The sequence below is a fragment of the Coregonus clupeaformis genome, unplaced genomic scaffold (assembly GCF_020615455.1).
Source record: "Coregonus clupeaformis isolate EN_2021a unplaced genomic scaffold, ASM2061545v1 scaf1527, whole genome shotgun sequence".
Taxonomy (NCBI): Eukaryota; Metazoa; Chordata; class Actinopteri; order Salmoniformes; family Salmonidae; genus Coregonus; species Coregonus clupeaformis.
The window spans coordinates 99639-124812 of NW_025534981.1; the positions used below are offsets into that span (position 1 = coordinate 99639).

Genomic DNA, 25174 nt, shown 5'->3' on the forward strand with positions numbered 1-25174 from the left:
GGGTCTCACAAAAAGGTTTGACTCCCGTCCACCCCCTTCTCCTCACCACCACCCTCTCTGAGAGGGCCCGCTCGAACTTAACCCCCAGGCTCCTCTGAAACTACGGCAACAAAAGAGGCCCCCCTCACCTCTCTGCCTCCTCTCCTTCCCCCACCGGGCGGCCCTGACAGAGCAGCTGTCCTGTTGCATAGCAGCAAATAGCCATCAAATGCCATCTTTGTGAGTCTGGGCTCTGCTCTGAGGCTGCCAGCGGCTGAGGTTGTGGTAGGTCCTATTGGTGTGTATGTATGCTTGTGTGTGTGCATGTGTGCGTACATGTGTGTGTGTGTGTGGGGAGGGGTGGGGACTCTTAACCCAATTGGTGTGGAATTGACGGTAATTTGTTTTAGATGTTTGGGGGGGAGAGAAGCAAGATATTAGCCGCAATCAGAACTAGAGAACAAGAAAAGGGTGTGTGTAGGGTGTCTTAGTTAGTTTATGTTTGTGTGTGTGCATGTGCTTGCAGGCTATGGCAGGCTTTGCCACCGTGCCTTTTTCATGCATGACGGAAAGTGGAATAGATAGTTGGGGCAGATAACGGCCCTGCGCAACTTCCTGGGCACACTGATAATCTCCTGTGGTGTAGATGGCTATCACTTAAAGGGCCCAGGGCAGGCAGACAGCAGCATTCTGGTGCCACACTACACAACAGTACCCACCACTACCTGTTGAGGCTTCGTGGGCGCGAGGTGGTGGTGGTTATCTGCATGGCTTGGCAAGTGTGTGTATTGTGTCTGTGCCTGTGTGTAGGTGTGTTTGTACCTGCCTGTGTGTGTACCTGCCACTGTGTGTGTGTCCCAGTGAGAGGCGTGATGTATGGAGGGAGATGCCTGATTAATGAAGAGCGTTTATTAGAACATCTGTGTCAAAGATGGAGGAACACAGGCAGTGTGTCTTGGGTGGGCCCTGCTATAGCTGTCTCTGCCTCGCCCAGATACTGTAAATAAAACATGCTACGCCCAAGGAATGGCTCCCATTATGCCACAATACTGACTATAAGGTACTCACCAAAATAGTGCATTCATATGGACTTGGTTCTGCTGATATACTGTACTCTATGTGCCATTTTCTGTTAACACTATTGAAGATACCAATCCTCAATTGTCAGATCCTCAATAACTCATCCTCAATTATCATCCACAATTCCGCAATTCACCAGGCTTGTAGTGTATGCCAGTTGTGTAGGGGTGTTGAGGTCAGGAGTTCAGTATCAGGTCCATAGTGATCCACAGCAGCAGGCAAAATCCTCCCTCGTCTTCCATCTCCGGTGAGGAGGAGTGGGAGATGTGGCTGCGGCTCTGCTGTCAGCGCCGTGTGTTGTTCACTGAAGTGCGTTTGTGCCAGAAGGTTCTCTCCCGTCCCCAAGTGCTCATATTAAAGATATGATAAAGATGGCATACCTGTAATTTCAAAAACAGATGGTTTCATCTTTTGAATATTTATAACAATCAAAACAATTTCTCATGCTATTCACCCGCAGGCCAGGAAGGTGTTAAAACATTTAATGAAAAGAAAACGGCGCCTTGTTTGCGAGGAATGCGTTCGAGAAATAAATAGGGAAGAGTAGAGTTAATTTTGGAGAAGGCGAGAGGGCACAGATATATAAAGCCTTATATCCCTTGCAGATGCTTTTTAACATATTGTGGAGAGCAAGAGAAAAAAACGAAACATCTGTTTACATTGCCTGATTTCCAGATGCTAACTTTTAATAGTCTGTTTGTTATCTTTCTTTTTGAAAGCAAACTGCTCTTTACTGTAGGACTACACCCTGATATCAACAAGGCTACTAATTCAGTGAAGTCCATTATTTACCTTCCTCCCAGAAAGGTTCTCTCAAACTCTGTGGCATTTGCTATAAAGGGACACACCTCTTATATTTCATTTTGATTTGTTTTACATTTGGAAAGACAAGACCAAGATTTGTGCATGACTGATAACAAATGGTCTTTGCTAGATTATTGTTGTTTGTGCACCGAAATGTTTTATTCATTTTGACAAGGAAACACTGTATTAGTGCATGTCACACCAGCATTAATAAATGTCCTCGTGCTGCACATACATATACATATACATACATATACGTCATTTAGCAGACGCTCTTATCCAGAGCGACTTACACATAGCGGATCCTGAAGGTTTTCTCTCTCTTTACCAATCTCTCTCTTTCAGAGTATGATTTCCTCCATTGTGAACAGCACTTACTATGCAAATGTGTCGGCGGCGAAGTGTCAGGAATTTGGGCGCTGGTATAAACATTTCAAGAAGACAAAAGATATGATGGGTAAGCAAAATGGACCGAGTGCAAAATGTTACACTAACACTGTCTTATCAGAGATAAGACCCCCAATCACCATTCCAATATGTCTGCCCCATAGTCCCCCCCTCTTCCTGTTACATTAAACACATTTTAATCACATCATCTAATGATGGCTTTTCTCAGATATTTCCCTGTACACTGCTCAGGTGCACAATGTTTTCACTGTTTTTCCTGAATCCATTCCGTGTAATCTATTATTGCTTATCAGATGTAGTTTAGTATTCAGTAATGCCTGTCAAAATCACAGACTAAATTGAGGTCTGCGACCTTTGTTTATGAATACGGTTTCAGTTTCCTACAAATGACAAAGTGATGATTTTCCTGGCTGTCATCTGGTTTGAAATCAATGTGTTTTTCGTTGTCAAAATAGAACAAGGCTGGCTTTGTATTTTAGATAACTCACTTAGTCCTCCTTGTCCCTTTTTGGAAATGAGGTCACATAATTCAGGTGCTGTCTATTTTATGTGTTTTGGTCATTAAATACCATACCAGTCATATTAATGGAGTTTAATATGCAGTAAAATAGAGTATTGGTTTCAACCTTCTGTGTAGAAATCCACCTTCCTATACAAGCTAGTGCCCATGTTGATTACAGTCAAGATCAGTGGCAGTCGGTGCTGTTTAAGATTAGGGAGGAGGGTATATATTTTTATGAGCATGGCCTTATTTCTATTACAACACATTTGATGACTGTCATTCATATGCTATTCACCCAGCTCAATGTAACGTCGATAGGTTTAGGCTACTATATGATACTCAAATGTTCCTACTGTAAACATTCATTACAAAACAGTGTATTTTAATCAGTTATTTGGTGACATGAATATATTTAGTATAGTTTTATCTAAAAAGGATAACTTTTTTAATGTTTCACTATTTTAATTTTATGAAATTTACTGAGTAGGATGGTCCTCCCCTTCCTCCTCTGAGGAGCCTCCGCTGGTCAAGATAGAAAACCAGAATGTTTTCATGGTTTTGCCTGTGAACGCTCTGTTTTGATCATATCATACTAAATGTTTCTGTTAAAAACATGGACACATAACACCACTGGCCCCCTACCCATCCTCTTGTGTACATACACACATTTTACGTAACATTCTTTATGGTTTATGGAAGAGTACATAAAGAATGTAGGATCTCAAGTAGAAGCGATGTTGAAACTACATATTTAGACAAGTCCTGTGTGATATTTATGTATACTTGGGATATGAGGTGAAGCATAGTGGGTATCAACTCTGTGGCATCCCTTATGTTCTTCCCCTGGTCATATATAATGTAGATTGTATGGGGCGTTAACCCTCTCTTTCTCTCTCTTCACCTGTGCACTGTGTGGCTTCTCCTCTCTATGTGTGTGTGTGTGTGCCTGTCTTGCCCACACGTCTGTGCAGGCATGCGCCAACCCTCACAGCTGGAGGGCTACCTGGGGACGTGTGTCCTCCACGACAGCCCGCGTGCCAACACACTAGGTACGTCACGTGGCCACACACACAGTCTGTGGGCACACTCACACACACTGCACTGTGTCCCTACCCAGTCCCTGCAAAAGCTGGCACCCCTCAGGTGGCTGTTTGCCGCCCGCGGCGACACTCTCAACCTTAATATTCATAAAAGAATGCCTACTATGCGTGCCCGTTGAGTGGCAGCGATGGCATAGAGGGCACTGTTGAAAGGGAGCGTGTTAGTCTCTCCTTTGTGCTTCAGTGCCACTGTAGTTTCATAAACATACACTTAGTCCACCACCATGGGCAGTGTAGTTATATTGTCTTACATCGAGACACTGTCTGTAATTGAAAATGCGTCTGGTTAAACACATTGAAGGGGCCTGGTCGACAGTCACTGCTGTCAGAGCTGCCTCTATGGGACCCAGCAAAGTGGTCTCTACTCTGTTGAAGTGTGAGAGCAGTTCAGGGCAGTCCCCCTATCCAGCAGGAGAGAGAGTTCCATGGGGTTTGGACACCTGTTCACTCCCCCGTCTCTCTCTCCCCCACTCTCTCTCGCCCCCCTCCCTCCCTCCCTCTCTCTCCTCCTCTCTCTCTCTCTCTCTCTCTCTCTCTCTCTCTCTCTCTCTCTCTCCCCCCTTTCTTCTCTCTCTCCCTCCCTCTCTCCTCCCTCTCTCTTTCTCTCTCTCTCTCTCCCCCTCCCTCCCTCGCTCTCCCTCCCTCTCTCAACCCACATCCCATTCCCATTGTGTGTATAATCCGGGGCTCTTTTGTGGCTGGATTCCACACAAGGACTCCCACTTCTGTGGCTGCCTTTTCTCCAGGGCCTGCCGTGCTTTTCTGCCACCCCTTGTTTTTCAAATTGCATGGAAATGCTGTGTGTGTGTGTGTGTGTGTGCGCTCAGTATGTGTGTGTGTGTGTGTATTTGTGAGCATGCCCCCCAGCAATGTGTGTGAGCACAGAGTAGAGTGACAAGAGCAAAGCATCACAGCCAGGGAATGCCGAGGATTATGGGAGAGATGTAATTATTACCACGTTTTTTTTTCTCTTAATAATTTGTTTAGACAAATACTGAAAAGAACAGTCTTGGCCGGTTTTTGTGTTTCCTGACAGTTAAGAAAACATGCTGCTATACTTGTGATTATTGTGTGTATTTTTGGATCTCTTCCAGGCTCTCAATCTTTTATCTCCCGCTGAAATATTGAGTTTGTGGAAGAGTTTCTCCTCCTAACACCAATTTGTGCTTCTCAGAAATATGATTTGTATGATTCAATATGATTTTTTGGCCCCATGTTGGCAGTTGCTCACATCTAGGTGTAAATGGTACTATATGGATTATTTAAGAGATACTATTCTAAGTTGAGTGCATGTAAATGATTAAATCTATATGAATTCTTTAGATAGAAAACCTCAGCAGATTCTACCAGATCCAAATACTGGAGTGAGTCTGACGAAACCTCACATTTCACTTTAATATCCCCTTAGATTTTTTAAATGATTATTTTCATCCACAGACGTGTAATTTAGACAGAGCTCAAAATGCTCACAAGCTGCCATTATGGACTTAAATATTCCCAAAATGAGAGAGACACCATAAATAGTACATTCATTTTCCTTAGGCCTGAACAGGCTGGCATATGGAAGAGGTCATGTCTAGGATTCTCTTTATAAGATAGTGCTTCTCTCTCTCTCTCTCTCTCTCTCTCTCTCTCTCTCTCTCTCTCTCTCTCTCTCTCTCTCTCTCTCTCTCTCTCTCTCTCTCTCTCTCTCTCTCTCTCTCTCTCTCTCTCTCTCTCTCTCTCCTACTCTCTCTCTCTCTTTCCTGGAGTTATATTTAGGCCATCCCCAAAAATTTTTATATTGGCTAGCTTCCGTACCTTGTTTTAGAATTAGGGACATAAAGAGTGATTCAGGGATGATCTGTCTCCCAGTATGCACACACACACACACACACACACACACACACTTGTTTTTATTGCTCACATGATTGGGCCATGGACATTATAAACTAATTTCGGGAGCTGCCAAGGCTCTGGGGGCTGCCTGCATGTCGCACACTGAGGCCCTTTATCTGGGGCCTGAATCTAGGCTGGGGCTTTTTAGACAGGCAAGTGTCTGAACAGCTATGCCTTATCACAGGGACACAGGTTTGTTCAGAGGCTGTAAAGTTTTGTTGCTCAGAGATTTGGCCTGATGCACTGTTTTAAATGTCAAAGTCTGTTTTGCTCATCTGAGTGGGTTGGACAGAGTGTATTGGTGCATTCTGTCTGGGCACTTTCTGCTGTATTCTTCAGCCAGTATTCAAAGTGTTTAAATTGACCCTGAATCTCCTCTCCCCCTCCCTCCCCTGTCTTTCCCCTCCTCCAGCAGACATGGACGGCCTGTCCGACCACTCCCCTCCGGGCCCCAACCACAACCACAACCACAACCACCTGACCTTCTCCCAGCAGCCCATCCCGGGCAGCACGGCCGAGCAGCCCCCCTCCTCCCCGGTGCTCCCCCTGCCCCCTCCGTCCCACGGTGGGGGCCAGACCCCCGGCCGCCCGGCTCAGCTCCCCCCCGGCCTGCACCACCCGGGCCTGGTGTCCACACCCCATCAGCCCCCAGCTGGTGAACCAGCAGCTGGTCATGGCCCAGATTCTCAACCAGCAGTACGCCGTCAACCGGCTCCTGGCACAGCAGTCGCTGTCGCAGCAGTACCTCAACCACCCGCCAGTCAACCGAAATGCCCTGGCCAAGCCCCTGGAGCCCCAGGTAGCCAGCAACACCGAGGTGTCCATGGAGATATACCAGTGGGTGAGGGACGAGCTGAAGAGGGCCGGCATCTCCCAAGCCGTGTTCGCCCGCGTGGCTTTCAACAGGACCCAGGTGAGGAGGGTCAGAATTGAACTATGACTTTTGCATAAATCATCCATTGATGCCAATAGGAGATTTGGGGAAAAATCGCAAAACCTCAAGATAGTATTATGTGCTACCAGGACTGGAAATTCAAGAATACACACTTACCCTTCCCTAAAGCACTCTGACATATCTGTCACAAGGACAGAATTGTTTTGAGCTGTAGTGCCTCAAAGTCAAACTCTGCATTCTTGTCGAAGGCCATCATCAAAACAGTTAATCTTATAACTGCTTACAACAACCTAACACCACAACATTAACTATTTAAAAGCTACAGTACACCTGGCAAGGCACAACGTCAGAGCACCAGGCGCGGTCACGGCTTGCGCTCCCTCCGCTAAAACATGTGATTTCACTTTACAGGCAGGCGCGCAGCAGGGCCCTGACAGAGATAATGTCTTAAGATGTTCTGCATATTTTGGGGGGAGGTGGCAGCAAACCTCATTACTCCTCCGCCACACACACACATAATCTCACACAATCTTCAGAATACCTGTGATATGCACTCAATGTCAGTTTGAAAGCTTGTCTCCCCGTTCAGAGTTGATGCCTCTATCTAGTTATACATACTTGGCTCCGTCATAAGGTTGTCTATTCCAATGTTCTTTAGTGTTTAATAAAGTCACAAGTACAATGTGTTTTCTTAAACTACCATACCATTAGTTAAACATTCCGTTATTGTTTGCGGGGCCACTAGTTCTAGCTCTGGTATTTGGTGTAAATATCAACAGCACTGACGTCATGTTGTTTATTACAAAATCATTTTGTTTATTTCCAAATCACACACCTATTGATAAAGAGAAGCTGAAAATGGATTTCTCAGTGTGTGTCCAACGGCGGATGAAAAGCCTCAATCACACAGTCCTGATAATACAGTGATTCCCATAATGACAGGATTCATAGCTATTGAAAAGGAACAGCGAATACACTGATTGCTACACTGATGCTCACTGAGTCAATGTGCCGTAATAGTTACATTATCCTCTGGGTCTGTGAGAGTTTACTAGTAGGAATAGAATGTTCACAATGGACATGAAGTTCCTGTAGTGATGTCAATGAATGAGTCTTCTCAGGGCTTACAAATAGGGCATCTCTCTCTCTCTCTCTCTCTCTCTCTCTCTCTCTCTCTCTCTCTCTCTCTCTCTCTCTCTCTCTCTCTCTCTCTCTCTCTCTCTCTCTCTCTCTCTCTCTCTCTCTCTCTCTCTCTCTCTCTCTCTCTCCTCTCTCTCTCTCTCTCTCTCTCTCTCTCTCTCTCTCTCTCTCTCTCTCTCTCTCTCTCTCTCTCTCTCTCTCTCTCTCTCTCTCTCTCTCTCTCTCTCTCTCTCTCTCCCTCCCTCTCTTCCTCCCAGGGCCTGTTGTCTGAGATCCTGCGTAAAGAGGAGGATCCTAAGACGGCCAGCCAGTCTCTGCTGGTCAACCTGCGGGCCATGCAGAACTTCCTGCAACTGCCCGAGGTCGAGCGAGACCGCATCTACCAGGACGAGAGGGAAAGGAGCCTGACGGCCGCCTCGGCCATGGGGCCTGCGCCACTCATCAGCACCCCGCCCACCCGGCCAGTGCAGGTATGGAACGAACAGGCAAGCATACACACAGACAGAGGAGCGTGCACACACACACTACAGACATCTCAAATCATTTATTTTGACCTTAAGTTGTACAGCAAGTGCCACTACCCACCCCACTCTTAAAATTGGAAGCAACTCAATGACGACAAGTTCTGTGGAGGAGCGAATCTCCCCCAGTCTGTCAGTCAATCAGTTCCTCATTCAACTCCCTGACCACCAGCTCTCCACTCTCTCTCCCACAATCAAAGTCCTTTATTGGAAAGGTATGTGGCAACTTTTCCACTTAAGCACATTTTGAGTGCGGTCGAGTGTGTCTGGGGCGGAGAGGGCCAGACAAAGGCCTCCTCTGTTCAGCCTCGGACTGAAGACGGCCTTTTCTTTGAGAGAGAGAATGTCCTGTGCCACACATTGGCCAAACAGGGAGGCCCCTTTGACTGCATGGCCAGATCGCAGTGGCCGTCCTTACAAAACTGGAAGGAAAGGGAAGAATCAGACTCTGAACCAGTGGTTTTAAAGTAGGAAAAGGCCACTTTGCAGTTCACAGGTCTTCCTCAACAGTCAGTTGGCTGTGAAAGCTGGACATGGAAAAAGGGAGAGAGAGACCAATAGAGAGAGGGCGAGAGACAGACACAGAGAGGGTGACAGAGTGAGAGAGAGAAAGCGAGAGAGTGAGCGAGAGAGAGAGAGATGTCCCTCGTACAATGACACATTGACCAGACTCAAACCATGTTTTTAGCTATAAGACATACCTCTGTTCAGGCCCTAATTCTGTTTACTTCAGTGCATCCATTTCAAACTTGTGGATCAGGAGGTGCATACACCTTTTCTCAATTGAATAATTGTCTTAGTCGAATTCCAGGGCTGGGATTTCAGTTTTTAGAGTTGTGGAGGTGGGCTTGTATACTGAATGTGTCATTTTATGGGGTAGTACAGGAAACACAGACCTTGTCGTTTCATTATAACCGGTGTATAAGCAATGATTAAATGTCAGACGAATAGCCAATTCTAGATAGGTCACATCTACATTTCCAGCAATTGCTATACAGTTATTTACTTCTTGCTGAACATAAAACATCATAGTAGCATATGATCATCAGCCCTAATAGGCTTTTCTATATTCTACCCTTCACCTATGACTGAGTCCTATCAAAGTAGGCCTAGCCCTGGCCTGGACATATGCCAGACTCCCACTGACAGCTCCTATAGAGTATAAAGTAATGCGTTGGGAGATTTAGCCACATAAATCAGTCAGGGTGGCAATTGAACAGAGACAGGGAGGCTTTTATGGGCCTCCTAAAAAACGATGCGGAGGTATGTTTCTCATGTGTGCCCATGGGTGGCTCCAGTGCCCTCACCAGCCTCTGCATGTCCCAGGCTTAACAATTAGAGCTACTGAGGAAATTGTTGGTAATCAGTACACACTCTGACACCCCTCGCCTACTGAGTCATAAATGGTTTAAAAGATGCCCAGGAATCTTAAAACATTCCAGTTTACCACAAATGTGGGGTCCATTATCTTTTCATAACCACCAAAATGGCTCCCCTGTTAGATGTCTAGACATATACATTAAACATTTATTTTAGATTTTTACAGATTGTTTTGGGCAAGTTTGTAACTGACAAGATTAATACTGAGTAATTTAATTATTGCCTACATGTAAAAAAAATATATATGTGTTTTCAGTATTCACATAAGTTTCATAAGTGTTTCCTCTGGACTTTGCATATGAATGATAATAGTATGATTTATTCTGATTCGATTCGACTTTTTAGAATTTGAGTAATAATCTATTCTCAAAGGTTTCTCTTACTCCAGAGAAAACAAGCCACGGAGTGATGTTGATTCAATTCCATGAATCTCTTTGCAATCTGATTTCTGATCAGTTTAGCTTAATCAATGAGACTGCAGTGTACTAAAGTTATCATTGCACATGTACTATACTGCCTTTATGTTGACACAGCCTAAACATTTGTTATTGTGTGGGTGTTTGTGTGTGTGTGTGTGTGTGTGTGTGTGTGCGTGCGTGTTTGTCTGTGCTAATGTGTGTGCGTGTGTTGTTAAATCCTCTTTCTGAGGGTGAGACTAAACAAACATGTCTTTGTTGCCCCAGCAGCCCAGGAGAGAAGACTGTAACAACGTCAGACCTGAGGACTGGAACCCCAGAATCCCTGTGGGCATCTCTCCTGTAAGCAAACACAACAATTAACCATCTCTTTGTAACACTTTCACTGTTACTGTACTGTTCCAATAACATGTTGTTATTAATGGTTATCGTAATACTGCATGTTACTTATTAATAAGTAATTCAATTAATAAAGACTTATTTATTAATAGTTTATAAATTGTTTATTAATGCTTATTCGTAAAAGTTACTATAAAGTGTTACCAATATGTTATCTTATATTTGTTAAGTGAAGTTAATTAGACAAATGATGAAATGTATGAAATAATTGAATGTGAAATTGTCTCCCATGTTTTATACCTAGTTTACTTTCCTCCCTTTACCTATCTGGACAGATCCCCGAATCCAGAAAACACGGCAGCATCACCTTGTTTTCCAACCCTTTTGCTGACACTCCTTATCCTGCCCAGGTGAAGGCCTCTCCGCTTCCCAGCGAGTGGAACGGCAAGACGGAGAGCTGCATCCTCAACATCAACTCCTCCATCTATGACGAGATCCAGCAGGAGATGAAGAGGGCCAAGGTGTCCCAGGCTCTGTTTGCCAAGGTGGCCGCCTCCAAGAGTCAGGTACAGACCCATATACAGACTTAGACGCCGGTTGCCATTTTGGTACAGACACGCAACATACAGTTCTAGGCCACAGACACTAAGAGCAGATCTCAGTTGACATTCTCGTTGCTATTTTGGTACAGACACACAGACCTACAGAACAACAGCATAAGCAATAAGTATTATTTTCCGTTTTGCCACGCAGTAGAAGAGGGTTAACTGAGAAACTGGTATCATTTTGAGAGAGGACTGCAGAAATTGGCACTAAACATTTAAACAAAATGTTGAACAAAAGAATGTGTCTCAGGCTATCTCATTGGGAACGTATGTTATTAAACTATAAGTTACAGTTCTGTGGACGTTACAGCTTGAAATATAATACACACATCAATATTTACAGAGCTAATATTTTCATTTCATGCCTGAACTTGTCGTGGAGACAATTTGGCTCTTTCCCAGTGTGGTTGATGAAACATTAGAAAACAAAGGAATAAAACACAATATAAAACCAGATCTGGAGACATTCACCAGTTAAGGGGGTTCAAAAACTGAAGCGCCACATTGTGCAACTCTGCTCTCTTCACCGACTGGTGATTTATCGTCATAATGACCATATTGTGGGTTTAGCGAACAGCAGACAGTGTTTCAACACAAAACAAACCTGTTTATATTAGCTGTGCTCTGAATGACTCTCATCTAAAGCGGAGCCTGTTATCTCGCCCAGGCAACAACCCACTCGTTGAATACCGGCTTGTGTGAGCAAAATTACCATCAGTTTAACTCTTATTAAAACTAATTAAAGAAATGCGGAGCAAGCCGTTATTATTAAAGGTTTCATATATCGGTGGAGCACAGTTGAAAATGTTTCCACAATTGTTACTTGATGAAGAAAAAGAAAATAGATTAAACAGGGGCCAAATTATCTGGAAATATCTGTGGAGGTTTTTATTTTTTTCGCTGATTGCGATGATTATAGAGCCAGATACCTTTGTTTTACCAAATTGCAGTTTGATGCACAAACCATTGTTTTTGTTCAGGAGTTCAAAGACTTTTTGGAAGAGAGGAGAGAAGAGGGTGAGAAAAAATATATCTTCTCAGATTATCGTTTGTGAGTGAACAGGTTTCCACTGTGCTCCCTCCCTCCCTCCCCTCTCTCTCTCTTCTCTCCCTCTCTCTCTGTCTCTCTCTCGCTCTCTTCCCTCTCTCTTCCCTGTCTCCCTGTTCCTCCATTCATGGCGATGGAGGCGGAGGGTGTGAATGTGAATTGAGCAGCAGATAAGAAGTGTGCTAATTATGCCTGTGAAAGGGGGCCTGGGAGAGCACTTATCTCTGGCTCCATCTCGTAATGGGCGCTCCCCGGGCAGCTGGTGCCCCTCCCGGCCCAGGCCCACACCACCACCAGGGGCAGTGGCGGCTCCACACCGCACCAGGCCCAGACTCAGAACCAGAGACCCAGGTCCCTGACCCTTTAGCCCAGTGGGGGCTGCTGGTGCTGGGGTTGGAGTGTGAGGGAAAGAGGAGCTGGTGGTGGTGGATGGTGGTGGGGGATGGGTCCATCCATTGGGTGTAGACTGGCAGGAGGAATGGGGGTTTTGGGGGAGGGGTCGGCTCATCCTCGATACGGAGGCTGGCACATGCGTGTCTGATTGGTGTGCCGTGCCCCCTCTGCTCACTGCCACGCCGGCAAAGTGCAGGAATTCTCGGTGGTCGCACGCTCGCATGTATGCAGCCCACCACCCTGGAAGAGCTGGCGAAATGGTGGGGGGTTGGAGGACAGGAGAGCTTGGCTCAGGCAGCTATTGTGTGTTGTGTGTGTGTGTTTGCCTCGTCTAGCCCTGCCCCTGTGAAAGATAGATAGAGTGAGGAGAGGAGGGGAAAGGAGGAGCGGGGAGAAGAGGGGAGGAGATCTGAGAAGGGGAGCAGGGGGATGTGGAGTGGGAGAGGGTGGGAGCAGTGGTGGTCCCCTGGGTGGGAGAGCTATAAGCATGAGTTTAGAGATTGGCTTACACTCCAGTGTGTGTGTGTGTGTGTGTGTGTGTGTGTGTGTGTGTGTGTGTGTGTGTGCACGTGCATGTTGGGTGGGGGATGGGGTTTGGAACACAGCCATTCCGTCCCCTCTCAGGGCTCGTAACCACAGCAGACCTCTCTTTCTGCCAGCCTTTAACTGGTAGGTCTCTCTCTCATATTCACAGTAGCATTTCAATCACCTTTTTAACCGCTACATTTTGGGTGCAGTGAGTAAGTACAATTTAAAATCTCCATTCCGCTGCTGGTTGACATCAAGTTCAGTCATGCAGCCTATATCTTGAGACTACAGCCTATTTTGATTTATTTGGACAGCTATACATTACATTAAGATAGAATCCAATAACCCTTCATATTTCATTTTTATCAAATTTAGTTCTTATCAAATTCGAAGTTGAGCCAACATTCAGCTGTGGGAGATGTACTGTATACTAGTTTAGCAGGTTGTTAGAGGGTAACTATAGTATTGAGGTAGCCTTTGTTGATGATGTAGCCTATTGGTTTGAAGCCAGCTACAGGAGACAATGCCGGCAGAATCCGCAGCTAGCATTAGGAGACGCCCCTTTAGTTATAGCGTTCGAAGAGATGGAGGGTAGATTTTGATGAGAGCCCTTGTCAGTGCTAGCAAAGCTGCACCGGTAGAGGTGGTAGCTAGCTAGCTGTTTGTTTTAGCTAGTGAAAGGGAGGCTATCCATATTGGCTAGGCTAACAGAGAGGATGTTTAGCTAGCTGTATGTCATTGGCTGCTAAAGGAGCGGAAGCTAGCGATGGGAGGCTAGCGGTGGGAGGCTAGCCGTGGGGAGCCCCTGACATGGCTTTGGTGTCTAAACTGCCTGACACACATCCTGAGAGGGAGCTGTGATTGTCTGAATCAGAGTCCCTGCTGTCACACAACAAGCTATCCGGGAGCCCCTGCGCCACAGGGCTAGCTCTCATACCCCCAACACACACACAGTGACCAGTGGAATACAGAAAAGAAACGCCACCACCAAGCACCTATCTCGCTCTCCCTCTCTCTCTCTGTCCGTCATTTTCTCTCTCTTCCCTGGAAGAGGCTACGCTAATTAGCCAGGCTCTAATGAGACAGAATGGCACTGATCTGGTCCGCCGCTGCGCCACCAGGGGGGGGGCAGGCATGGGGGTTGGTGCAGGGGGGGGCTGGTGTGTGCCATCTGTCACCCTGCGCCCGCCTGGCACGGAGCTCTCCGGGGGGGTGGGGGGAGGGACACTGAGTGCCTCGCTGGTCTGGAGTGGAAAGGTGGAGAGTGGGAGAGAGAGAGAGGGGAGGAGGAGGGTGTTGGAATCACTGGACCTACCCCTCCTGCCTATAATTTCTAAAATGATTCATATCCTGGGTTAGTGGAATCTGTGTTGTTGTGTTTTGACGCTTTACATCCTATCCACTCATATGGCCCAACCACCCCCTTAATACTCAGCTGGACCCCTCCCATCCTACCAAACCTGTCAATCAATTCTCACCAGAAATGTTGGGTTCCTATCTCTGCTGAGTCTAAGGGCAGATGTTACTGTAGATGACATTTGGAATGTAGACTCACTGCTTTGACAGAGTTTAATAATATCTGATCTTCTGAAGCAGGAAGAGTCTACGGAGAAACTGGTCATGACCTCCTACACCATGAGTCATGAACCTAAAGATTAAAAAAATGTGAGGGGTTTATAACTTGAGTGTTTTGCCTTCATGGATAATATGACTGGGGTGCGGTTATAGGGCTGATCCAGAGGGAAGTTATAAATCACCTCCCAAAGTTACACTACTGTGTCTGTGGTGCAACGGCCAACAGAATATCTCCATTGTTTGTTTACAGACTCCGGGTTGTCTCCCTGCGAAGCCGAGGCAGATTAAAAACGAGAGAGCATCACCAAAAGGGAAATAAAGGCCATGACTGTTTATTAATTGATTTATTTATTTATCCGGTTGCTTGGTTATTAGGTTGCCGGGGAAACGGTGGCAGATCCTCTATATTATTAAAGAGACAATTTCTTGAACTGGAGACCCAGATGTCTGAATAATTAATTTAGTGTATGAATTATCTCGCAAAAGGCAGTTCCTCCTCCTCCGTCTGAAATGAGCATTTTTCTTATTGTTTAATGGACAGAGGAATCCCCACCAGCATCTAACCCACTCCCTCTCATTTCATCAACCCCCTCTAGCAGGACTGCTGTCTCACTGAGCATGCACATACCTCTCTACTGTACTACTCTACTGTCTGTTTCTCGCTCTCTCTCTCTCTCTCTCTCTCTCTCTCTCTCTCTCTCTCTCTCTCTCTCTCTCTCTCTCTCTCTCTCTCTCTCTCTCTCTCTCTCTCTCTCTCTCTCTCTCTCTCTCTCTCTCTCTCTCTCTCTCTCTCTCTCTCTCTCTCATTCACACACACCCTCTTTCTCTCACTACCTCCCATCTGCCTCATGCTCTGCTCTTTCCCCTCCATCCTCCTCTCTCCCCTCTCCTCTTTTGCCCCTCTCCACTACACCTACTGTACCTACCTCCATCCCCACATTCCACTCCCCGACATTTGCCCCGCGCTGTCCCAAGTCTGACGTAGCTCTCACCCTCCACGCCCCCGTTGCTTCTCCTTCCCAGGCCGGGCTAACGGTGTGGGGAGAGCCTCGCTCCAGCACTTTCCCACTATCTCCTCTGACAGACCACACAGGGCTTGTTCTGAGGCCCATTCTGGCTAATCTGATCAGGCAGGCAAATACGCCGGGAAAAGCGCTTTAATGATCCCCCTAATTACCTCAAGTCAATACCAACTGTATTATTAGACTCGGGGAAAATATTCCATTAGGGTGCCCCCTGTGGGAGTCCCCCCCCGTGCGCACCGATGTCACGCGCCGCGCGCCCCCACGCTTGTAATTAATTTTATTTACACACGCAGGAATGCACAAGGTCGCACCTGCAGCCCGGAGCCGCCTGACTCGGCCCGCCTAATCAGATCTGTCATAATTACCATTCTGCATGCTTCTGACACACGCCAGGAAATATTTCAATTTAACTACAGCCACTAGCTCCGGCAGATGCAGTGTGGGGATGTGTTAGTCTGTGTGTGAGAGAGAGAGAGAGAGGGGGGGACAGAGAAGACAGACAGAGAGAGAGAGAGAGAGAGAGAGGGGGGGAATTGCATGGGGAGACATTAGGGCCTATTCGAGTGCTTGTGTGCTCCCGCTTTCTATTTCTCTCTCTCTCCATCTCTCGCTCTCATTCTCTTTCATTCTCTCTCTCTCTCTCTTTCCTCACTCTTACTACGCACATGATTCCACAAAGTAGGCTTCTCATACAGTATAGCTATGACTTTCCACATCAGTTCTCATTTTATACAGAAGGTTAAGACGTCCCTCACATCTCATACATATCATTCATTGAAACCCTTGATTTTGACCAAAGTTCCTATTTGGAGATTTGAAAAAATGTAACAGTCCCTTCCATCTGAAAGCAAATTTGTAGACCAATTACAGATGCTGCTTTAGCTGACATACACAATTTGCAGGTTTTCTGCTATTTTAATCCATAATTCAATAAGATCAGCCATGATTTATCAGCTTAATTATGCTCTGATATTAGCAATTAAACTCCAGCTTTGAATTAAATCTCAATCAAGTGCTTATAATTGATGGAATCACACTCCTTGTAGGTGATTGGTGTGTTCCTAATTCAGATGATGTTTAGCTCTGAAACTCTGAAAATTCTCTCTTCCTCTTTTGTGAGTTGGTGGTCCTTTGTGCGTTCATTCACTCTCTTACTTGTTCTCCTGTTTCTGTAGCTGCCTCAATACTATTGTGGACTCCATAGAAGATGTAAACAGAGGAATACTATAGTGATGAAGAGATTTTACTGTACACAGTCAACTGAACATGCCTCCTAATGTTTGACAAAGAGACCCTGCATACAACATAGCGATTTGTTTTGGGGCTTTTTTTTGGCATGGCATTTTGTAGCCTGGCAGAGCAGATCACAGATGTGTCATGTTCTGTATTTGAGGATTTTGACATTTCATTGACCTGCTCTGGTCATTCTGTCCCAGTTGTAAGTGTTCCCGTTTTAGGAATTCATACTGCAACTGTGACATTCTGTGACGATGAACCGATTGCCATTGTTCTGAGAGTAAATGCTGAGAATGAGAACGTTTCCTGCACAATCATGCTTTCACTCCGCAGAATGTGCAATGTAGATTTTCCAGTCTGCTATTGTTGACAACTGGCGCATTGTGATGCAAGAGGGCATGACCTTTCACTCAGTAAACGCTGACATCATATGTTTCCCAGCTGGTGTCTTTGACATCATAAATCTTCTACTGCAGGTCTGAAATGTGTCGGTCAAGACTTCCCATGTTGCAATTTGAAAATGAATACAGGGAAGCAGGTTGCCTTGTTTGTTTCAGATTGAGCAGATGTGGGTATGTATGCATACTCTACTGTTGACACTCCTGCAAAAGGGGTTAGGTAACGAATCTGGCAACCAATTCGAAGGAAGTCCACTTTGACAGACATTAATGCATGTTTTTATGTAGCTACAGGTTAAACTCTGTATAAATGTCAAAAATAAGGGATTTAAATTGTAGATTACATTATAGTCTGTTGAGCAATGTATTTCCTACTAAGGCTTCACAATTTGACTGGATGGTTTTGTGCACAATTGCTTCAACACAAATCATCACTTTTTAATGTGTTGTTTCTAAAGAGTGGTAATTGATCGATTCATTCTACAGCACAAATGCTCATGGACAGTCAGGCCCCAGTCCAATGAGTTATATTGCAGGGAGTCAGATGGTTGTGAACAGTCAAGAGTATTACCATGTATTACCATGTCCAGGACAATCCCCTGCAGGATCAGTGAGTAAAGCCCAGGACCTGAGCTCTACCAGGTGGAACTAATGTAGTGGTGCACATTTCACTGTTCACTCTACTTGTTTTACCATTTACTAAAGGTGAATCCTGAAAACTATTGCAAAACATAATAGCTGTATACTTGTTCCAGGATTCATCCAATAGCATTGAGGAGTTTACCACAACAGTCACGGGCTTCATCAATAAGTGCATAGACGATTTCGTCCCCACAGTTACTATAAGTATCCAAACCAAAAATTACAGGCAATATCCGCGCTGGGCTGAAGGCTAGAGCTACCGCTTACAAGGAACGGGACACGGACATGGACGCATACAAGAAAGCCCGCTATGACCCCCGACGAGGCCTCAAATATGCAAAAGGGCAATATAGGAGGAAGGTGGAATCCTATTACACCGGCTCTGACGCTCGTCGTATGTGGCAGGGCTTGCAGACGAAAACGGATTGCAAAGGGAAACACAGCCGTGAGTTGCCCAGCGATGCAGAACTCTGAAATGAGCGAAATGCCTTTTATGCTCGCTTCGAGGAATATAACAATGTGCCTTGCGTGAAAGTCACTGTTTTTCCAGATGACTGTGTGATCTCGTTCTCCGTGGCCGATGTGAGAAAAACTTTGAAACAGGTTAACAATCACAAGGCTGTATTCCAGACAGAATACCAGGGTGCATTCTCAAAGCATGCGCAGACCAGCTGGCAAGTGTCTTCACTGACATTTTTGAATCTGTCCTTGTCCCAGTCTGTAATCCCAACATGTTTCAAGATGACCACCATTGTCCCTTTTCCCAAGAGCTCCAAGGTAGCCTGCCTAAATGACTATTGCCGTGTAGCACTCACATCTGTAATTATGAAGTGCTTTGAAAGGTTAGTCGTGACACACATCAACACCATCATCCGAGACACCCTACACGCACTCCAATTCGCATACCGCCCCAAAAGATCCACAGAGGACGAAATCTCAATTGCACTTCACACTGCCCTCTCCCACCTGGACAAGAGGGAAATAACTATGTGAGAATGCTGTTCATAGACTACAGCTCAGCGTTCAACACCATAGTCCCCTCCAAACTTATCACCAAGCTAGGGAACCTGGGACTGAACCCCTCCCTCTGCAACTGGATCCTAGACTTCCTGACGGGCCGGCCCCAGGTGGTGAGGGTAGGCAAAAACACCTACACCACGCTGACCCACAACACCGGGGCTCCTCAGGGGTGTGTGCTTAGTCCCCTCCTGTACTCCCTGTTTACCCATGACTGCATGGCCACGCACAACTCCAACACCATCATCAAGTTTTCTGACGACACGACGGTGGAAGGCCTGATCACCGACTGGCTGCATCACCGCTTGGTATGGCAAATGCACCGCCCTTGACCGCAAAGCGTTACAGAGTGTGGTGTGGACAGCCCAGTTCATCACTGGGGCTGATCTCCCTGCCATCCAGGACCTCTATATCATGCGGTGTCAGAGAAGGCCCGAAAAATTGCCAAAGAATCCAGGCACCCAAGCCATAGACTGTCCACTCTGCTACCGTCTGGCAAACAGGCTCCGAGACAGCTTCTACCCCCAAGCCAAAGACTGCTAAATAATCAATTAATGGTTCCCAAACTATCTGCACTGACTCTACGCACACTTACTAGACTATATATACACACTACATTGGCAAACCCACACACATTCACATACACTACATACACTACATACACACATACACACACACACATAACACATACATGCATATCGACACAACACAAACACACATACATACAAACACACACACTTTTTTACTCGTATTATTATCTATCCTGATGCCTAGTCACTTTAACCCTGGCTTCATGTACATATCTACCTCAAATACCTCGTACCTCTGCACATTGATCTGGGATTGGTACTCCCTGTAAATAGCTCCATTCTTGTGTATTATATTTTATTCCTCGTGTTACTATTTTATTTTATTATTATTTTTAAACTCTGCATCGTTGGTAAGGGCTCGTAAGCAAGCATTTCACGGTAAAGTCTACACCAGTTGTATTCGGCGCATGTGACAAATACAATTTTATTTGATTTTACTTATTTGTACTACTTACTCTACTTAAGTGCTTCAAAATCTTTACTCATTGTTTTATTATGGAATGAGTGAGACGTGTAGAAGGAATCCCAACTCTAGTCAGCACTGTAAATGCATGCTAAGAGTGTAGGATTTTTCAGGATGGCCACATGGTAGCTGGACCTCCAGTTCCCCCGGGGAAGAATGGTTGAGTTCAATTAAGGGCCTCGACCCCATTTCCCCCTCATTCTCACCCCTCTCCTCTCTCCATGCCAAATACTATTTGAATAGGTGCTCGGACCTGTCTTATTTGCATATTAAGACTTCCTCACACACACAAAACATTGGGTCCGTTTTCCACAGTCAATATTTGCTTATTGTTGCGGCAGACTCGCATATGCCGAGCATCAAGCAGGTCGGTATTTCAACAGATGGGCATGATGCTGTATTTATAAACCAGTGCACGTAACTGTGTGGGGTGAACGCGCTCTAAGGTGCACGCTCTTGCGGAGGAGAAACAGGTTTGAACATACCGTGTTATCAGCTGCATTTATCTGCATAGCATTGTCTGCTAGTGGAGCTGGGGCCTATGCCAGGTTCAAGGAGGGAAAGACAGTAATGCTTTGTCTCTCCCACGTTTTATTTCCCTCTCCCTCTCGGACACAGAGATGTGAGTCTGGCTGGCTCTCCCTCCTCTGACAAGTTCCACAAGTCCAGCCACAACAATGGATCGCAATCTTTTTCTCCCAACTGTCACAAGTTTTTGTTTGTTTCCCCTTCCCATAGCAGATGTTTTGCTTCTACAAGGTCAAATGTGCTTTTGTTTCAGTGTAGAAAATTACTGTATAAAGCACCATATTTAATTTGATTGTGTTATAATCCCCCCCACCTAACAAAAAGAGAATCAGAGTTGATGGACATCTGCCGGGTTATTTTTCGGTGGTGGACTGATGGGTCTGATAATGACCAAATGAGATTAGAGATAGGTGTTGGCCCTGCCGTGTGACTGTGGAGGCAGGTCTGTTTTTTTCCATACAGGGTTTCACAGCAGAGTGTTGTTTATTAATGCAGTAATGTGCGTCCATGTTGTGGAGGAAGAAGGGATGGAGGTGAAGGGAGGAGGGGTGGGTGTGAATACCGGGCTGTTCCCTGACAGAGCAGGCCTATGCTCTCATTGGCAGCTTGTGACTGCTGCAGACACACACACACACACACACACACATGGTACGGTGTGCCGCTGCATAGTTGGGTGAATCTCGCGCATGAATTCTGCCATTGTGTTCGGAGCAAAGTAAATCAGAGTGCCTGGTTGCTATTTATACTGTGCTATACAATGGGAGCTCTGCTAGGCTGCTGCTGAAGAGTTTATTACTCTGTCACTCTGCACCTCTTGACCCCTCAGCCCGTGTGCTGACGGTCAGATTGGACGAAAAAATAAGGCAGGGCGGTCACTCTCCACACCGCCATTCTCCATGCTAATCATTATGAATAATACATTTTCATTTATAGAGAGCTCTTCACTAACTCTGAGAGAGTTCGAGGTAGTTCAGAATTGGTGAGCAGTGTAAGTACATGTATTCAAACAGTGTTGTTAGGGGAGAAATTAACAATATGGACGTAGTACAGCAACAGAGATGTTTGGTTCTTATTGTAAGTGCCTGTTTCAACACAGTGACACAACATGCATGTTGCATCAACCTAATACCTATTACACCAATTGATGCTGCTTATACATTTCTGCAAAGTCTATCTAAAGTTTCTAAAGTCTGCACATTTCAATTAGAAGTTGAAACAATGGTTAAGTCATAGAAATCGACTGATAGTGTAACAGTAAGCTGGAACACCATTTTAGGTTTTTCCACCACGTCACATTGTCGTTGTGACTATTAGACTGAAATCCTCACTCCAAATGAAGTTTTCACCTCACGTTTTTGACTGAAACCGACGTTTTTTCCCCCTGAGTTTGCTGGCAAGAGAGCTGAGTGTCACCTCCTCTGACCAGCTCTCTTACCTCTCTTTCTCCCCTCAATGCTTCTGCCAGGCCTGTGGAAGCAATGCAATTAGACAAACACAAACACGACTTCAGCTCTTTAAACCACCAGGGAAAACGCTGACTGTCCACTTGTGTGAGGACGACTGAGGGAAGCTGCCATTTTGACATTAGCTACACTTTTGTGATAATTTTACCAGTTTTTGCGTAAATGTTAAACTTCTCTGCGTCAAACTTCCTTTACTTTAGTCTTACAGCATTCTATCAACGAGCTTTCAGCAAAATATAAATAGTATAGGGACAACATATTAAGAATTTACCTCATGTTTTTACTGTAGTTAATTTATGTAAGGACTTTCCAGAATTACTATGGGGTTCATGTTGGCATTTTGTTTGACTGAGTACTTTGGGTTTAATCCTGCTGGTTTGGGGAGTGTTTGAGTTGGATTACTTAATCTCGGCCTGGGTAGTGTGGTTCAGTTCTGGCTCGGAGGAGGCGGGGAGGCATGTGGGGGCGAAAAGAGGGGTGTTCCTCAATACTGAATCAGCCGAAACCAACAGACATCAGAGTGGTAACGCGGTCCAAATCCCTCTGCATGCAAATTTAAAAAGGCAACAATAAACGTGGCAGAGGAACAAGGTGGGCTCTCTGTCCCTCTCTCTCCTTCTTTCTCACTCTCTATCTCTCTCTTCCTTGTTCTGTCCCCCTCTCTCTTTCCCTCTCTCTCTCTCCCTCCCTCGCTGCCTGGCTTTCTCCAAAACCCTCCTGGGTTTGATGTGGCTTAGGGGAGGAGTTGGAACAGGGGACAACAGAAATGCTGAGTTATCTCTTGCATGCAGTGTGGTGGCGTGGCTCTGCCCCTGTGTGTGTGTGTGTGTGTGTGTGTGTGTGTGTGTGTGTGTGTGTGTGTGTGTGTGTGTGACCAGCGCAGTGTAATCCTGTGGAAATGAAAGGTGCTGCCGCACACTGGTGGGAGATTACAGCACTGCTCTGTCACGCTGCCAGGACAGACTACCGGCTGAACAGCTTCACTCGCTCTCCCTTCACTCCTCTTTAACTCCCTCTCCCCTCCCTCCCTCTCTCTCTCTCTCTCTCTCTCTCTCTCTCTCTCTCTCTTTCGCCCTCCAATGAAGCTGCTTTCCCTCTCATCCTGGCTCTCTCTACCGGTCATAAATCACTATTCTGTCTGTTTCTATTCCTTGCTTTCTCTCTCTCTCTTTCTCTCTCTCTATCGCTCTCGCTCTCCCTTTCTGGCTCCCTCATTCTCTACTCTTCATCTCACACTATTTTCTCTCACCCTCTGCTTCAGTTCTGTCATGGTGATCCTCCCCTGCCCTGCCCTCACACGGCCCAGTTGAGTTCCCTCCACATTTAGTGCTGTATAACTGAGTCACAGGACCTCATCACAGAGCTCCATAGATGGGCTCCGTCTCTACTGTACTGTACCGCTCAGCTGCACCCACACACACACACACACACAAGCTCCCTTTGACTGGGGCTTCTCAGATACATGCTCTGTGTAAATTCATATTGTGTAGCTACAGTCCTCTATGGCCCACAGTCCCATCTCTCATGGCCCTCTGCTGGGCTAGATTATAATGTTTCATGTAAACTGTTAAATGGGTTCTTCATGTTGTGCTACATACTATGAATACTACATACATGTGTATGTTGTCATACCTAATGGTCACAGAATGTGCTCTTCTGCTGCCCTTGGAATTGTATTATATTGGCATGTTACAGGAATGGGCTGAAAGTTATAGCTAAGGGTACACTCTCCGCCCCTGGTTAGGGCTTTCTTTCTGTGTGAGTACAGCAGTTGAATGGAGGGTTAGGCTAAACCTCTCTGTTGTTTTCTTTCTGTATAGGGCTGGCTGTGTGAGCTTCTGCGCTGGAAGGAGGACCCCAGCCCGGAGAACCGTACGCTGTGGGAGAACCTGTCCATGATCCGCCGCTTCCTGAGCTTGGCCCAGGCGGAGCGTGACGCCATCTACGAACAGGAGAGCACGGCCGGCCAGCAGCAGCACCACGCCGACCGGCCCTCGCACATGATGCACATCTCCACTGACCCCATGCAGGTGAGGAGGCAAAGACATGCACATTAATACATACATGAATACATACATGCACACACACAAGCGCATAAATACACATAGACATGTACACACACATACACATACGTACATATGTGCAGTGGACACATGCATATCCATTGAAGATGAGAGGAGATACACAGCACACACACACACACACACACACACACACACACACACACACACACACACACACACACACACACACACAAGCACAGACACCAACTCTGATGTCTGTACCCACAGAACCCAACTCTGATGTATATGTCCCACACAGACCCACTACAGGTGAGAGAGAGAATTTGTATTCTTTCATTTATGTTGTGATTTCAGTTATACAACCAGTATTATCCCTTAGTTTTACATTGTAATTATCTGGTTTTCGTAATAACCAGCAGTTAGGGGACATTTCTACAAATGAGCTCTATTAATCACAAACACAGTAATAGTCGAAGTTTGTGTTTTTGATGAAATACTATAACAAAGTTACCCTTACTTTTAACTTGTCTAAGTTTTCCTTTTAAAAGGCAGCTAGCAAATGAACACAGAAACCTGAGACTCACTTTAAACGTTTAAAACTGTGAATTCTAAACATAAATACTTATATTAAACATAGTGGCAGCTGAATGGCTGATCAGTTATTTTGTTAGCCAGAAACATATGGCCAGTCCCATACAAAAGCACCAGTGTAGAAATACCGTAATCAGATTTTTCTCATTGAGCCTAATATCAGATAAAAAATGTGGGATACTTCTCAGAAAAGTTAACTGCTAATGGAATATAAATTATTTGGCTTCTGTCACGCCCTGGCTCTGGGACTCTGTTATGTTGAGCCAGGGTGTGTGGTTTCTATGTGTTTTGTGTGCTAGGGTGATTGTCTAGTTCGTTTGTTTCTATGTTGGCCGGTGTGGTTCTCAATCAGAGGCAACGTGAATCAGCTGTTGCTTGTTGTCTCTGATTGGGAACCATATTTAGGTAGCCTGTTTTTCCACAGTGTTTGTGGGATCTTGTTCCGTATGGTTTGTGTTGTAACCAAGGACTTCACGTTTCGTATCGTTTGTTGTTTTGTTCGTGTGGTGAATAATAAATAAAGTATGTTCACATTCCACGCTGCGCATTGGTCCTCTCTTCCCGACGATCGTGACAGCTTCAAGTAAAATGCCTCAATACTGTAAT

The 25174-nt window shown here is 45.6% G+C and overlaps 1 protein-coding gene across 1 annotated transcript in view; it reads left to right on the forward strand.

The window, feature by feature from the left end:
• Window positions 1-25174, forward strand: part of LOC121560120 (DNA-binding protein SATB1-like) — a 51052-nt gene that overhangs the window by 22336 nt on the left and 3542 nt on the right. The window contains 8 exon segments of the mRNA XM_045218366.1: window positions 2209-2320; window positions 6164-6387; window positions 6389-6664; window positions 8044-8256; window positions 10371-10445; window positions 10778-11008; window positions 23774-23983; window positions 24245-24286. Coding sequence (XP_045074301.1) covers window positions 2209-2320; window positions 6164-6387; window positions 6389-6664; window positions 8044-8256; window positions 10371-10445; window positions 10778-11008; window positions 23774-23983; window positions 24245-24286 — 1383 coding nt within the window.